The 15,391-nt window shown below is 36.9% G+C and overlaps 5 protein-coding genes across 10 annotated transcripts in view; 4 read left to right on the top strand and 1 right to left on the bottom strand.

The window, feature by feature from the left end:
* Positions 1-4,533, top strand: part of LOC107588055 (lipoamide acyltransferase component of branched-chain alpha-keto acid dehydrogenase complex, mitochondrial-like) — a 6,657-nt gene extending 2,124 nt beyond the window's left edge. For all 3 annotated transcript variants that reach the window (XM_016276050.1, XM_016276053.1, XM_016276052.1), the window contains 6 exons: positions 1,407-1,665; positions 2,724-2,890; positions 2,965-3,042; positions 3,116-3,307; positions 3,417-3,488; positions 4,278-4,533. In XM_016276050.1, the coding sequence (XP_016131536.1) occupies positions 1,407-1,665; positions 2,724-2,890; positions 2,965-3,042; positions 3,116-3,307; positions 3,417-3,488; positions 4,278-4,445 (936 nt within the window). In that variant the 3' untranslated portion in view covers positions 4,446-4,533. The remainder of the gene's footprint in view (positions 1-1,406; positions 1,666-2,723; positions 2,891-2,964; positions 3,043-3,115; positions 3,308-3,416; positions 3,489-4,277) is intronic.
* Positions 4,534-5,467: 934 nt separating this feature from the next.
* LOC107588110 (tctex1 domain-containing protein 1-like) lies at positions 5,468-6,708 on the top strand. Its single transcript, XM_016276120.1, has 2 exons — positions 5,468-5,473; positions 6,175-6,708. Exons 1-2 carry the CDS (start codon positions 5,468-5,470, stop codon positions 6,706-6,708), a joined length of 540 nt encoding a protein of 179 aa, XP_016131606.1.
* Positions 6,709-7,618: 910 nt separating this feature from the next.
* Positions 7,619-11,945, top strand: LOC107588057 (leucine-rich repeat-containing protein 39-like). Of its 3 annotated transcripts, none has more exons than XM_016276056.1 (9): positions 7,619-7,845; positions 8,008-8,174; positions 8,647-8,752; positions 10,173-10,329; positions 10,415-10,551; positions 10,650-10,795; positions 10,906-11,058; positions 11,286-11,428; positions 11,562-11,945. In XM_016276056.1, exons 2-9 carry the CDS (start codon positions 8,050-8,052, stop codon positions 11,588-11,590), a joined length of 996 nt encoding a protein of 331 aa, XP_016131542.1. In that variant the 5' UTR covers positions 7,619-7,845; positions 8,008-8,049; the 3' UTR covers positions 11,591-11,945. The 3 variants fall into 3 exon arrangements, with proteins under 3 accessions (XP_016131542.1, XP_016131543.1, XP_016131544.1); XM_016276057.1 differs by having other exon boundaries at positions 7,962-8,174; XM_016276058.1 differs by lacking the exons at positions 7,619-7,845; positions 8,008-8,174; positions 8,647-8,752 and adding an exon at positions 9,791-9,890.
* Positions 11,946-11,961: 16 nt separating this feature from the next.
* Positions 11,962-14,769, bottom strand: LOC107588056 (tRNA:m(4)X modification enzyme TRM13 homolog). 2 transcript variants are annotated; one of them, XM_016276054.1, is made up of 8 exons: positions 14,630-14,769; positions 14,443-14,492; positions 13,211-13,346; positions 12,950-13,117; positions 12,772-12,844; positions 12,610-12,684; positions 12,130-12,535; positions 11,962-12,060 (listed from the first exon to the last, which is right to left on the bottom strand). In XM_016276054.1, the coding sequence occupies exons 1-8, from the start codon at positions 14,675-14,677 to the stop codon at positions 11,982-11,984; spliced, it is 1,035 nt and encodes a 344-aa protein (XP_016131540.1). In that variant the 5' UTR covers positions 14,678-14,769; the 3' UTR covers positions 11,962-11,981. The 2 variants fall into 2 exon arrangements, with proteins under 2 accessions (XP_016131540.1, XP_016131541.1); XM_016276055.1 differs by lacking the exons at positions 14,443-14,492; positions 14,630-14,769 and adding an exon at positions 13,421-13,567 and having other exon boundaries at positions 13,211-13,317.
* Positions 14,770-15,008: 239 nt separating this feature from the next.
* The window catches only part of LOC107588109 (oxysterol-binding protein-related protein 1-like), a 21,545-nt gene continuing 21,162 nt past the window's right edge, over positions 15,009-15,391 (top strand). The window contains exon 1 of the mRNA XM_016276119.1: positions 15,009-15,327. The gene's annotated coding sequence lies outside the window, so the exon portion shown is untranslated. The remainder of the gene's footprint in view (positions 15,328-15,391) is intronic.

Genomic DNA, 15,391 nt, shown 5'->3' with positions numbered 1-15,391 from the left:
TATATATATTAGTATACATAGGTTTTATATATGTATATGCATACTATAAATATATATAATAATTATTATTTATCAATTAAGTGTATAATTTATCTTTGAAACATATCCAGTGTTAATTTAGAATTTAAATATTATTGTAGTATTGTTATGTAGTTTTGCTAATATTTTGAATTAGCTTTATTTCTTATATTGTCAGTTTTGGATTTTAATTTTAGTTAAGGTTTTGCAATTTTGTTATGTTCTGTTGTCATTTTTATTAGTTTTTGCTTTTAAAAATATTTTTTTAAATTTAATTTCAGTTTTAGTAATTTTAGTACTTAAACTTATTTTGTTTCAGTTAGTTGCCAGGTCAACATTTCAAATTTTTAAGTTTTTACATTTTAAGTTTCTCATCTAATATTCATATTTTGTCAGTTCAGCTTTATTTCTAGTAAGCAAAATGTTTTTAAATGTTTTTAGTTAAAAGTCTATACATCACATTATAAAAATATTAAATTATATAAATGATATTGTGTTTTTTTTCGTAACATTTTGCATTGAATATTCTGTTTAACTCAGAAATACATTTCATTATAAAAAAATAAAATATGTATTATATAAAAATATATCTTGTACTAAAACCAGTGTTAAAGTTAAAAATGTGTGTATTTATTAGTTTTAGTTGTCAATAACAAAACTGAATACATCACATTATAAAAACAAAATATAATGATCTATGCAATGTATAAAAATATATATATTTGTGTGTCTTGCACAATGACCACAGCTTTAAAGTTTTTCTTCATAATCTGATGCATTTGAACAGGATATTTAATGTAACACATATGCATATAATTCTATTTATTATTATGTTTCTCAGAAGCGTAGATATACTCAACATTATGAAAGAAAAAAATTATATAAAGTAAATAAATCAAATCCTGAGGCATTAAATCAAGGCCTGCCCTACATCGCTTCCCACTGAATATTCGATTTCACCCAAAACATTATTAGGTCATTTAAAGTAGATCTGAAAGTAGGATGTTAGCAGGGTGTCACGGGTGCCTGCAGAAATCAAACAGAGCATGGCGTCAGCATCAGTGGGAGGTGGTCTTTAGCTATTGTCATCGGGGGTCATAAACTCTTGCACAGCACTGGAAGTTGCTAGGCAGTGCAGTAGCCCTTTAAATCAGGGTCATGAGATGTAGCTCGTTTCTGTATAGACAGTCATGCATCCTCTTTGGAGAGTGTTAGATAAATGGCTAGCCTGTCAGTGTCACATAGTTGGAGAATATAGTGGTGTTGCTATGGCCACAAGTAGGGGTGAGGGTAAAGTGTGCAGCAAATTAGATCTACTGAGGATTTTTGTGCTGTTTCTCCATAACAAAATTTACAAAAATGGTCCATCTGCATCAAAATCTTTGCAGATTAAATTAAGCGAAGTCATCAGCACTGGAAAAGATGGCCGCATTCTCAAAGAAGACATCCTGAACTTCTTAGCCAGGCAGACGGGGGCCATCTTACCCCCAGCGCCCTTCCAGGAGATTCGTCCTCCTCCTCCTGCGGCTGTAGCACCTTCAGCTCCAGCTGCAAAGCCCAAAGAGAAGATGAGCCCACCTAGTATACCCACTCCTGTGATCCCTAAACCTGTTTTCACAGGCAAAGACCACACTGAACCCATTAAAGGTTTGTTTGCTTGTGTGTTTTGATTTCGAAGTTGATTCAGTCGCCAAAATTTTCAACGAAGGCTTTCAGAAGGCGATGGGTAAAATTTTGTCACCAGTCATTTTTGGCTCTAAGGCAAGAATCTAAATTTTCAACAAAATTAAAAAAAAATTTATTTTAATGAAGACTTTCAGAAGGCGATGGTTAAGACTAGAATCAAATGCATGCTTAGCCAATCCCATAATGCATCGCGACAAAGTGAGTGCAATCAAAGCCGATATGAAGATTGTATGTAATTATTCACTCAGTGCAGAAAAACATTAACGAGAGTCGTTCGATCTAGGTAATTTTACACAATTTTTGTATTATGCATTTTAACGTTAGCTTAGCAACATGATAACGTTAAACTCAAAATCACTTGAAATCTATTGTGAACAGTGCAATTTACATTTTTCTTACAAAGGCGATGGTTAAAACTGTCAGCAGTAAACTGGCCGCAAGGCAGTATCACATGTATGCTTAGCCAATCCCATAATGCATTGCAACAAGTTAAGTGTATAAAATATAAAATGACGGACAAAAGCCAATATGACGACTTAATTATTCACTCAGTAAAGAAAAATATGAATAGGAGTAGTTCAATTTAGTTAATTTTACAAAAAAATTTTGTCGTAATATCCTAATATCTTTTCAATGTTTAGGGGTAATGTACTCCCTCATGACTGGTGTCAGTGCTATAAAGTGAAGCATCAGCTTCAGCTTTCCCCCCTGTCGTTTATCCCAGCGTTTACCCTCACATCACTAGCTCCGCACTTGCACCATCGCTCGTGACCGGAAGATAAGATGAGTCGTTTTGAGGGGGAAGGGAGGTTAACGTATTTGATTAAAGATTACAAGAGCACATGATTAAAAATAAAAAAAATGAAATGCACGGATAAATTATTTATAATAAACACTACAGTATTCCACAAAAAAATAAGAATTTAAAAATTTGATTTCATGGTGACTTTAAGTTGAAATCAAGTGTGAACAGCATGATTAGCTGAATTGTTAATGTTTTTTTTTTTTTTTAAACAAAGGCTTTCAGAAGGCGATGGTAAAGACTATGTCAGCAGCCCTGAAGATCCCTCACTTTGGTTACAAAGACGAAGTGGATCTGAGCCAGTTGGTCCGGTTGCGCTCCGAGCTGAAAGGCCTGGCTGAGTCACGAGGAGTGAAGCTCAGCTACATGCCGTTCTTCATCAAGGTATAAAAGTGATTTGTGGGGTGCAAAACTCCAATTATGCTTGGTTTTAATATAAGTATCTTCTTCACAAACAGGCAGCATCTCTTGGTCTCCTCCATTTTCCCATTTTCAACTCTTCTTTGGATGAAAACTGCACAAATATCACCTATAAGGTACCGTTTCCATCTAAATAAAGATACTTTGAATTCAGTTGAGCTAGATCATTGATTGCTCTTCGTTCTCCAGGCTGCTCATAACATCGGTCTGGCGATGGATACCAGTCAAGGACTTCTAGTTCCCAATGTGAAGAACGTACAGATGCTCAGTGTCTTTGAAATCGCAGTGGAGCTCAACCGCCTGCAGACGTTGGGAGCGGCAGGGCAGTTGGGGACCACCGACCTCACGGGAGGAACGTTCACGCTCTCAAACATTGGATCGGTAAGTTAAGAACTGCAGGACGACCTTTGCTTGCTCCTGTAATGTAGTGCTATCTGTGTAGCTACACAAGGAAATGACGTAACCTTAACGTTGCTGTTGTTGTCGACAGATTGGAGGAACCTACGCAAAGCCGGTCATATTACCGCCTGAGGTTGCCATTGGTGCTCTTGGAAAAATCCAGGTAAAATTTTGCAATAAAATTCCAATTTACATATAATTTGCACTATGTAGTTTGGCATATCGGTTTGTTCCGATACTGGCATACCCATTTGCTGCATTCTTGCCATTTTCTATACTAGCATTGTAATATCTATTCATACTTTTTAGATGTTTGTGAATTGAGCTTCACCGTTGCATTCGTTTGAAATAGTTTTGTTAAAGATTTAAAATTGTTTTTTTACTATACATTTTGTCTACGGCTCTTTTCCTAAACATAGGTAGAAAATGTTGCCTACATAGGGAACTTACTATGTAGGAAAAACAAGCGCGCTCCAATACGAAGGCTTTTAAAAAAATGTTGTTGTCGTATATGATGTACAGAATTTTGGCTAAGAACTAAGGTAAAATCACATATATGTTTAGCCAATCCCATAATGCTTTGCAACAAGGTTAGTGTAAAAAAATAATGGTCGACAAAGCCAATATGACGAATTTACATTTATTTACTCAGTAAAATATTAGAGTAGTTAATGTACTTAATGTTACTCAATATTTGTGCGTTATGTTTTAACGCATACTACAGTATTCCTCAGTTAGCTTAGCAACATGCTAACGCTAAACTCAATTGGAATCAGTTGCGAACAGTGCGAGATTTATGACCCACAGAGTTGCTGCCGATATATAACTTTCAAAATCAGTGAGATTCTCTTTCAGTTAGTATGCTGCCTACGTAGGCACCAAGGCAACACACTGGTTTTTTTGAACGCAGCCCAATTTTTAAAGTGACAATCTTTTTTTGCGTTCTCCACAGGTGCTGCCCCGGTTCAACCACAAGGGCGAGGTAGTGAAAGTGCACATCATGAATGTGAGCTGGTCCGCCGACCATCGGATCATCGACGGAGCCACCATGTGTCGTTTCTCCAACCTGTGGAGATCGTACCTGGAAAACCCCACTTCCATGGTCCTGGATCTGAAGTAGAAAGCACACTTCCTCCAAGCACATCTAGACGTATCTAGACTCTGTCTCCCGACACTAAAGATTTTTTGGTTACTGGGGCACTGAGCTATTTGAGCCATTGGTTTCCATCATGACTGAAGAACATTTCCACAACGTCATAAAGCTAATAACTGTTGTTTTTCTTCTTAATTCTGTCCTCTTGTTGCCTTACTGACATCAGATGTTACATCTACCAGAACGTATTGTGAATTGTTGAATGTTAGAGAATATGAACCCAGTGTAGCAGTATGAAAACGTACCTGTGATGTTTTTGTATATGAACTGTAATACTACATACTGTAAAATCTCCAATGGCGTTGCACAAGGGTTTTTCAAATCAGTAATGAACAGTGATACTTGTTAGTGGATAACATTTAGAAATAGTCTAGGTTCATCTTATGAAAATGTCACCCTCCAAAAAAGAAAATATATTTGGTATAAAGAAATATTATTTAAAATGTTGCTATTCCTAAAAAAAAAGAAAGATATTCATGAAGCAAAATATAATTTTTAAATTGTTTTTTTTATTCAGTACTGCTTTTCTTTCCACTCCAGTGTTTTTAAAGCAAAATGGAAATATATGTGATTCAAACTGGCTGTGGGGAATCTGTACCGATACTTCCTCTCATCGTCTATGGTGTGATGATTCTTGTTGGAGCATAATGTTCTGCCACTCTTGAATAATGGGAGTTTCCTTGAGGGATTGTTGTGCGAGTGTGTGAATGACGAAGGAAAGCGTTTTAATAAATTGTACATTTGAGGAACCGTTTCTCAGCAGTAAGCAGTGTTACTATTCCATCTCAAAACACGGTTGCACTCCAGGAGCTGGAATGAGCACAGCTGGTAAATTTGATAAGATTTATGATCCTTCGACAAGTCAAACAGAGCTTAAGCAGGGGGTGGAGCTTGTGTCTCATTCTCGGCTTAGATTTTAAAGCCTGGTGCCTCTATCTCTTGAGCACAAACTAAAAGGGGTTTAGCTAAGCATCTATTACAGAAAGAACATGCAGGTAAGACTTTCTCATATGTCTTAAATAATAGTGTAACGTAACAGGATTAATTGTATTCTAGGTTCACTATAAAACTAAAACTGATCAAATAATTTGAAATGTAACTTCACACCATACATGTATGGTTTAAAGTTTGGTGCAACAGAGTTAGAAAAACTTGATTTAAACTGGATAATGGATTGTAAACAATATCAAATAACACATTGGAAAATTAAAAATATTGATTTAAATTAGAATATTTGCAAATTAAAATAAGATCTTGATATAACATTATTTCTCATTATTATTGTAAATTAACAGAATAATCTGACATCCAGTTTTTTAATAATAAAATTAAACTAAAAACCTATTTAATCTGTAATATGCATTTTTGGGGTCAGTAAGAGTTTTTTTTATTTTTTTTATTAGCACATATATTCAACAAGAAGGCATAAAATGATGATGGTAAAGACGAAAGATTTATATTTCAAATAAATGTTCTTTTTTAGCTTTCTACTCAAAAGAAGAAGAAAAAAAATGTATCACAGGTTCCACAAAAATATTAAGCAGCAACTGTTTTCAACTGATAAAAATAAGATATTTTTTGAGCATCAAATCAGCATATTAGAATGATTTCTGAAGGATCATGTGACACTGAAGACTTGAGCTTTTCATTGGATTAATGACAGTAACAATTATATTTATGTATCCAATTAAACAAGAAAGAGGAGAAACAGTGGAAGGGACCCCAAGAGAAAAGTAAAAGCACCATAAGATGGAAAATGTCCAAGGAAGACCCTGAAAGAAAGAGCAGGACATCATCACAGATCCCCATCCCAAGGAGATCCAGCTTAACCTGGACGATGAAGAAGGAACCGAGAGGCCAAAAGTTACCAGATCGAGACGAGAAGCTCATCCACTACCAGACCATCCCAGAAAGACACTTCTCCACTGACCGAGCTCATGAAATAATCAAACACATCGTTGATGAAAGACTGGAGACTGTCGAGTACAGCTGCTCATGCTCTGGCATCTCCAAAGAACTGTCTGACTGTATTAAGACGGCTGTAAAGAAGCTGCTGTATGATCGATATAAGCTGGTCTGTTACGTGGCCATCGGGCAGCTGAAGGATTCGGTGGTGAACTGCTCTAGTAGAGCCATCTGGAGTCCCACTTCAGACACATTCACGGACTATATCTATAAAAACAGATCTTTATTTGCCGTTTGCATTTTGTTTGCAGTGTATAAAGAGTAACCTAACTGGCCAACTGGAATTAAAGTACAATTTTGTGTTTATTTAGTCATTTAGCAGACGCTTTTATCCAAAACGACTTACAAATGAGGACAATAAAAGCAGTCAAAACTAACAAAAGAGCAACAATATATAAGGGCAAATGACAAATCTCGGTTAGCCTAACACAGTACACGTAGCAAGGTGTGTGTATATATATATATATATATATATATATATATACACACACACACATACATAAATATATTATACACACACACACATACATATATTATACACACATACATACATACATACATATATTATACACACACAAAGAAGATAAATATAGATAAAGTAGAATTAAAATAGAATAGAAAGTGCTAGAGTTAGAGGGTCAAATAAAGGTCAATGACTAAATGACTTCTGCTAAATTACTAAATAAAAATGTATGTAAGGCGACATTGCACAAGTAGGCTATTCATTTGTATAGTTATAGTAAATACTCAAGAATATGTGACAATTTTATATATATAAAAAAAGATTTTTCAAAGTTTTAAATAAATTTATTGGAGTAGGTTTACATGAAAATGCTATTTTAGTCTTTCTCTACTTCATAATTCCATGTTTAAATCAATGTTACTTGCTATTTCTTTGTAATTAATTGTCAAATTTACAAGCAACTTCTGAGTGAAAATAGTTTGTACACCTTTCTTTTTTTTAGTTTATATCATTAAAGCATTCTACTAAAGCAGCAGCCACGACGTACAAATATTTATCTAACAGCAATGTTTTGAAACAGTCCTAAGCTTCATTGTTAATCAGGTTAATATTGCTCTATTCTTAAATGCACGTCTGGTGTGGTTAAGTATGCAAAAGTAGACGGCAGCTGCTCTTGTGCCAACTTTAGCATGTGACCACACTATTAAGTGTTGTCTCGGGTTAAATATGGACATTGGCCGGAGTTACGCTTCAAGAGGGAAAACCTGTGACAAACACGGTGCGGATAATTAACCCTAACCCTAACCCTAATTCTTTCAACACAGATCACACTTACTAGAATTGTCAGAGGAATTGTACCATTGGTGCCTGTCTTCTCCATATTAAATGGGAGCTAACCTGGTAAAAGCGCTGGAAGGACAATATGACCCAATGAGAGTGGTAAGCACAAGCTAATTCAAACTTTCTCACAGTTTCTTTAATGTCAATCACAGCATATGATTTACATAGTACTAACTCAAATGTGCCCTATCATCTCAAACCAAAACAACATGCAGCACATACATTTTCCTGGCCGGTAAAATAGCTTATCTGCTGCCCTAGCATACTGTGTGTGTGAGGTGATATTTGGGGCTCTGTATCATCATGACGGGGGTCACGGTGTGCTATGGGACAGTGAACTCTATCAAGACTCTGTGGGAAACCAGGATAAAGAAAAGCACAGATGAACTGAAGGAGAGAGAGCAGAGAGACAGGAAAGCAGTGGGTAGGTACGTCCATTACCGTCATGTATCCCATGGGAAGCATAATGATTTATTTTAAAGCAATGGTTCTCAACTGGTGGGTCGTGACCTAAAAAAAGCATTGCCGGTTACTAAGTGCGAACACTAATACTTTCCAGCATTAAAGGTTAAGAGTCCACTCAAACTCTATGGTTAATTTGTTACTTGGTAGAAGCTCGTCAAATTTGCCAACATGGAAAGTTGTTTGACATGACCACATCTCTTAAAAACCATGAACTAAATTATGCAAGTTAAAAGAAGATACAAACCATACTGCATCAAATGTGATTTTCAGGTCTGTTACTGTGTTGGGTTGCCACTTGATGTCCAATGTAAAATCTGGATCCTGAAGAACCAGTTGAGAACCACTTCATAGACTGTGCTTTTGTCTATCCTGAAACCTCCATTAACAGATTTAGTATAAGGAACGTTTTTGAATAGTTCAAAATCCTTGGCGTAGGTTGACAGGTGCCTGGGAGGATCGCATCACTTTGGCCAAGCTAAAGGGAAAAGTAGTGACAGAGGAAGGACGTGTCATCCTGCGTATTGAAAAGGAGGAGTGGAAGGTAAAGCATTTTGTGCTTTGTGAGTTTGAGGTCAGTTTCAAATTAGAAGTCAAAATCCAATGCTCCAGAACCAGACAACCCCATTTGTTATTTTAGGTACATGAGCACCCTCAATATACCATTTTTCTGAGCCCACACTGGTGCAGAATATTCTCCAACATTTCATAAAGTAAAGCGTACCTGCAAAGACTGAGGCAGAGGTGTCCAGTCCTGCTCCCAGAGGGCCAATGTCCTCCAGAGTTTGTGTTTAATTAGGGCTGAAGCTAAACTCTGCAGGACACTGACCCTCCAGGAACAGGATTGAACACCCTTGGTCTATGATATGTGCTGCGTCTCAATGTGCCTACTTATACTACACCCTTAAAGTATGTACTCTTTTGGTGAAGAAAAAGTACACACTTTTGAGTGTGTAGTAGAAGAGTAGGCACACTTTGGGACATACTGTCATGTCACACAATTGCTTCTTTAAAGGACCAATCTGTCGCACCTGTTACAGTAAACTGGCCTATCAATCATCTTGTCACAGTTAACATCCTCCACATTTCATTTAACTTCCTACCGTACTGGAGAGAAAAGAAGTAGCACATTGATCTGCCAGTCGCGTGTCTTTCATGCAGAGAACTCCGCTCATATTTTCTGCATAATGATGCATTTAAAAGTTAACAACCAAATGGATGTTTATAAAAGTTCACATTGCTGTTGCAGATGAAATATAACACGGATAACAATAAATAAATATTTTTTACCAGGTTAAATGTTGATTATTAGTAACTCAAACCCCTTTTTGTAAACCTCTACCTAACCGTCAATCGCGCGCATCCGCTACATTTGTAGTTTTTAACACATTTTATTTGTGTTTGTGGTTCTGGACCGAATCCTTCACCATAGCGCAATGGATTGTGGGCAATTTTAGCCATTAGAGTGTGCACGGATCCACACTTCAAAAATCAACCTGAAATAGTAAACCATCCGGGGACTTTTGGCATACTCTTTTCAACATTCTATGCTTTGGGACACACTTATTGTAATCTCACATACTATTTAGGATGGATAGTATGAACATTGAGATGCAGGGATGGTTTGGGGCAGGACTTTGGAGCAAAAGGTGTCTAATCCTGCTTCTAGAGTTCCTGCAAAGGTTAGCTTCAAGCTGCTCCAACACACCTGCCTGCGTATTTAAAGCCATTTTGAAGACCTTGATTAAGCGGTTTCAGGTGTGCTTAATGGAGGTTGGAGCTAAACTCTGCAGAAAGGTGGTGGCCCTCCAGGAACAGGATTGGACACCCCTGACTTCTAAAAGAAAAAGTTCGGAAACAATGCTTTCAAACTGCTCACGTATTCGCAGATATAGCAGCCTACTGGCTTTAAAAAAAAAATCCTATTGAGTGTTTGGTTTTCATTGTTTGCACTCTTTTTGCAGACTCTTCCTCCAGCTCTGGTTCAACTCTCCCAGATCCAAGAATGGCAGTTACACCGAATAGGACTTCAAAAAATCCCACAGTTCATCTCAAGCTTTGAGAGTCTTCTAGTCTTGGACTTGTCTCGCAATTCAGTCACAGAAATTCCCAAAGAAATCGGTCAGTACAAAAATGGGTGTCATTTGTACAAACTTTTACTTTCTTTAGCCAAAGTAACTCTCAGATATGCTCTTATAAATAACAGGCAAACTATCTCGGTTACGAGAGCTGTTGTTGAGCTTTAACAGAGTAAGCTACGTACCAGAAGAACTTGGTTGCTGTGAAAATCTGGAGAAACTGGAACTTGCAATGAACGAAGATCTGGATGAGTTGCCTACTCAGGTCAATAACATTGAACACATATGTATACACCGCATATTTGGTCTTTAAAACGCTCTATATACCTACTGCCTGTGCTTGCTTGGATCTAATTTCCTTAGCTTAGCAATCTAAAGAAGCTGTATCACTTGGACCTCTCCATGAACCTATTCACCACCATTCCAGATTGTGTGGTCAACCTTCCTTCTCTAGAATGGCTAGACATGGGCAGCAACATGTTGGAAAGTTTGCCAGAAGATATTCACAGGTAAAATACTAAACTACAAGCAACTTCAGATCATTACCTTTTCTGTCAATGTACTACTAACAGAACCAAGATTTTGTAATAAATCCTATGAACTTTACGTCCCAATTTAGAATGGAGAAACTTCACACCTTGTGGCTCCCAAGAAATGAACTAGAGTACCTGCCAGACAATATCAGTCACATGCAAAGTCTGGACACGCTAGTTCTGAGCAAAAATAAACTACGAGACATTCCTCCACTTATGGAGGGCATGAGTAATCTCAGGTAAGCACTAAAGTATTGTTCAATTTGTAGAGTGTCCTTGGGGACCAATAAAAAAACTTGATGAATACAAAACAGTTTTTCTATAGGAAACCCTGGAATCTATTTCACACAAGAATGCAAATGCTTCTTGGACTGCGTTGCTAAGTATTGGTGATGCATTCGTGTCTGCATACTTGTGCATTTTATAAATGATTACGATTACGAAGTTTAAAATGCTCATTCTGCAGGTTTGTGAATTTCCGTGACAATCCTTTGACACATGATGTGACACTTCCTGACTTAAAAGAGGATGTAGATGAAGAAGAGAACGACAGGGAGATGTTTGGTCGCGAGTTCATGCACTTCTACATCCAAGAGGCCCGGAAAAGAGGTTATGCCGTACTCAATATGTATTGTGTGCAAAATTGGTAGCAGAACTTATTGTTTAATAAATGAAATAAACATGAAATTAAAGCCTTGAGAGCCCCTTAAAGACCATCTTTTGTGTTAAATGTCTCTTGCAGGATCCCAAACTTTTTCACATCAGTGCTAAATGTGATGTTGGAAGGCGTGTCAGAGACCGCATCTTCTTTGTGACTTGCATGCTGGCTTCTGTCTGCCTTCAGGCTTGATCTTCCGGTCCATCATGTCAAGTTTTGTTCTGTGAAGGGCACTTCACGTCTTTTAAATGTCTTGTCTATGCTGTTTGTTGGAGTTGCTGCTTTCTGCTAGTATGTCATAACTAATGTTTGTGGATGAGCTAAAATAAAATCCATAAACATTGATCAAATAAAAAGAAGCATATGTGTCCTGCACTTGAGCTTGTTTGTTTTGTTTAAGAAGGCTGTTGAGACTCCTCTCTATTCTGATTGGCTGCTGGAACGGCAGTTAGTAACACATTCTCCAATTAAATGTCTCTGCTTGTGTAGTATTTCAGGCTAGTTTCAAAGCCTTTTTGCTGAAGGTAATACACTCTGTTTACAAAGCCGTCCGATCTGTTCCCAATCTTCAACTGACATCAAACTGCAAGAAAAACGTTTACAAATGAGATCATTAATGCAATTTGTATTGGTCAATCAGCAGAAAACTCACCTGTTGAGGGTATCTGGTAAAGCTTCCTCGCTCATCTCATGTTCTTCCTCTTCACCGGTTTTATGTTCACTTCGTTTTTCTGTTGTCTTGGAGCCAATTTTTCTCATCCCGCAAGTGGCCCAGCTCGACATGCGCTGAAAGGCAGCAAACTCTTCCGGTCCAAGACCTCTCTGCCTGAAGAACTCTTTTCCCACGTAGTGTCTCCAGTCGCAACGGTGGTGGCAGCAAAGAGCGATAGCCAGTCCTGACACTATGAGCTTTTCACCAGTTTCCCTGCCTTCGGTTGAGGGAACAGGCTTAATATCATCACAAGCACCCTCATTCTGATGGAGTTTTACACGCTTGGTTGGAGGTTCATCATCTTCGTCGAAGCAGCTGTGCTCAAATAAACACCGAAGGGCCAGATCTGTGGAGACAAGTTGACAAAACTCAATCTTGTAGTACTGATACCGTAATGATGTTTATTGAAATCTTGTCTACCAGTTGCTGCACCACACAGGTGCTTCCCAACACCAATAACAGGAAGTCCTTTTTCTCTCAGAAGAGGGACATTCCCTGAAAGGTACAAAAAAGAAATCTTATTTATGAGAAGATGAAGTTTAAGATTAAGATAATTAGGACTAGTTTAAGAAGCTAACTCACGTAAATCAAGGTGCTGAATATCAACCTGAAGCCTATCAAAAGTTGAGCCTGCATTTTTGTGCTTGCCATCTACCTTAAAAAGACATGAAATTGAAATTTAACCTTACTTTCCAGTAGAAAGAACAATATTTTTTCCTGTACTTGAGGAAAGAATAGCTTCATGTGAATGACACCACACCTTAAAGCGAGTACTGGACCTTTCCACAAGTAAAAAATGGACATTTTCAGCTGCTTTAAGAGCGATGTGAATCCAGTGGGACAGTTTTCCCTTCCCTGCTCCAAACTCTATGTAGCATCTGTTTGGGCTGAGCAGTTCTAAAACCTCCATGTTTCCCAGAATTGAAGCCTGTAAAACCGGGTAACATTTCTTTAAAATAAGGATATAACCAAGACTATTTATATATAGTATGTGTGCTTTAGCAGTTCTGGAGTGCTTTACCTGTTGCTTGAGATGTTTAAAGGCAGAATCTCCATTCTTTGGGTCACTTAGAGGCTCATGTAGAGCAGAATGTGAGATTATGTTTTCAACGAGTTTGGTATTTAGTCCCGAGGAAACAGGTAAACACGTAAGAATCCTTTATAATTACATAAAATATGACATAACCAGATTTAATAGTCATGTGATAAAACTCAAATGACAGTTGGATACCTTTCAGTGCAGTTTTGAGTTTCACAATCAACTCATCCAGCTCCTTTTTGGATCGTTCAGCGATCGTTATCTGCATTGATGCATCATTATTAAACGCATATCTATTAATTAAAGCCATGAAATCTAGATTCAAATGCTCTCATAAGCAATACAATCACCTCCTCTATGGGTTCATCTTCATTTGCAGAACCTGCATTGATGTCCTTCACATAATAAATCTATAATCAAATCAAACATAGCAGCCATTCACACAAAAAGCATTGTGTTATGCCACATGGATTTTATTTTTCTAATGTTGTAGAAAAACATCACGCCAAAAAAATTAAGTATTCTTCAGAAATAACTGTAGGTGGAATTATTTATACATACAATTTCTCCTTAGAATTACATTTCTTCAGGTGTTTAGCCAAATTATCTTCAAATACAGTGCCGTTTAAGTCAGGAGAGAAGATTTTTGAATATAACAAACATAAAAGTTCAAAGTCTGCCACTGAGACATCGGACAAAACTCTACTTGTTATAAGTTTTAGGAATAATCAAAATGTAACTTTTAAAATAATCATAGATGATCACTAATGTTCTTAACACAAATGTACAATTCATTTTATTTCTCTTTATTTAAAAATGCTGACATTAAATGACCCTTAAAACCACCTCAGACTGTACCTCAATATTTCATATTGACTATGACAGCAGGAAACAGAGGTTAATTTTAAAATACACCTTTTCTTAGGTTTCAAATATGTCCTTAATGTAAAATAATTACATATATTTATATCAAAGTCCTTAAAATGCAAAATGTAGCTAAAAATCAGTTGACACCAGTCATAATTCATTCATTCACTTCTAGATTTGTCCATTTTCATATTAATTAATTTATTAAGAAATATTCAAGCCAGATATAACATTTCTGTATGCATGAATCTGAAACTCTGGAATCATTTCATTGATTCATTTTGGACTGAACTACTTAAAACACTACAGAAACTTTCTCAAACTCGTTAGAAGAGTGAACATCTTACTGTTTGGGGTCCAGAGGACAGGGTATTCGCTTTTTCTCACTCTCTTCACCCTATAAGGAAATTACATCAAATTTTGAGAAAACAATAACTTATTTGATCTACTAATATTAATAGGGGCAAGATAAGCAGTAGTGAATCCATTCAGAGCAGCATAACTTTGCCATTATAACGTATTTCATTCACATACAGCATTTGCATGCTCCCCGCAAAAGGTTTTCCCACTTCCAACAATCATCTCGCAGTATCATTTCTTTTTTGCTACATAAAAAGCACATCACCCAGCCCCAGGTGAAGGCGCCGACATGCCGTTTGCTACAGACCCCTCCATCCTGAAGACGCAACTGACTCACTTCCGCAAGACATTTCAAAATAAGAGCCATGGACAACAAATCTGAGAAAAAAAATCAAGAACGCATAAAATATTATTTATTTGTCCGTATAATCTTTAACTATTCTTAAACCTATTAGTAGTAGTAGTACTAGTAGTAGAACCTTTATCAAAGACTATAGAATACTATGCCTTAAAGGGACTTTGCTTTTATCGTGGCTGACTGTTTACGGTCATCATGCGTGTTGTCAGTCAGCTGTGTATTTCCATAATTGCCGTGTGATGTTAGTTTGTGCGCAGTCTGTGTGGAGTTGCACAACAGATTGGAAGATGTTTGTCGAAGATGCTTGTGAAGAACTTTGCACTATTAGCAAAGACTCACATGTGTGAGTCTGACAAACAGGAAGAGTGCAACACATGCTCTGTCAAATCTGTGATAAAGCACAGTTTATGGAAATCTTTTTTTAAATAATTTATGTTTTTATTGCAGAGTGACTCTGGAACAAGAATGGCAGCGCGTCTCGAACCTCAAGTCATGCGTTAACTTTTAAAATCAGGCAAGTCTTCTTTATATTTTTTGCCTCTTTTTAAGTTAGAACTTGTTTAAATATATTTAGTTGT

This window comes from Sinocyclocheilus grahami, unplaced genomic scaffold (assembly GCF_001515645.1).
Source record: "Sinocyclocheilus grahami isolate Dianchi unplaced genomic scaffold, SAMN03320097.WGS_v1.1 scaffold98.1, whole genome shotgun sequence".
Taxonomy (NCBI): domain Eukaryota; kingdom Metazoa; phylum Chordata; class Actinopteri; order Cypriniformes; family Cyprinidae; genus Sinocyclocheilus; species Sinocyclocheilus grahami.
The sequence above is the reverse complement of the archived record's forward strand: the minus strand, read 5'-3'. Positions and strand labels throughout refer to the sequence as shown.

Bases quoted from the DNA above. Each gene is read 5' to 3' on its own strand.
- LOC107588057 (XM_016276056.1), top strand. From the start codon at position 8,050: ATGACGGGGGTCACGGTGTGCTATGGGACAGTGAACTCTATCAAGACT. The intron at 8,753-10,172 runs GTAAAGCATTTT...CTCTTTTTGCAG, and splicing joins TTGAAAAGGAGGAGTGGAAG to ACTCTTCCTCCAGCTCTGGT. The intron at 11,429-11,561 runs GTTATGCCGTAC...TGTCTCTTGCAG, and splicing joins CCAAGAGGCCCGGAAAAGAG to GATCCCAAACTTTTTCACAT.
- LOC107588056 (XM_016276054.1), bottom strand. From the start codon at position 14,677: ATGATTGTTGGAAGTGGGAAAACCTTTTGCGGGGAGCATGCAAATGCT. The intron at 12,845-12,949 runs GTGTGGTGTCAT...TGTCTTTTTAAG, and splicing joins GGTCCAGTACTCGCTTTAAG to GTAGATGGCAAGCACAAAAA. The intron at 12,685-12,771 runs GTGAGTTAGCTT...TGTACCTTTCAG, and splicing joins TATTCAGCACCTTGATTTAC to GGAATGTCCCTCTTCTGAGA.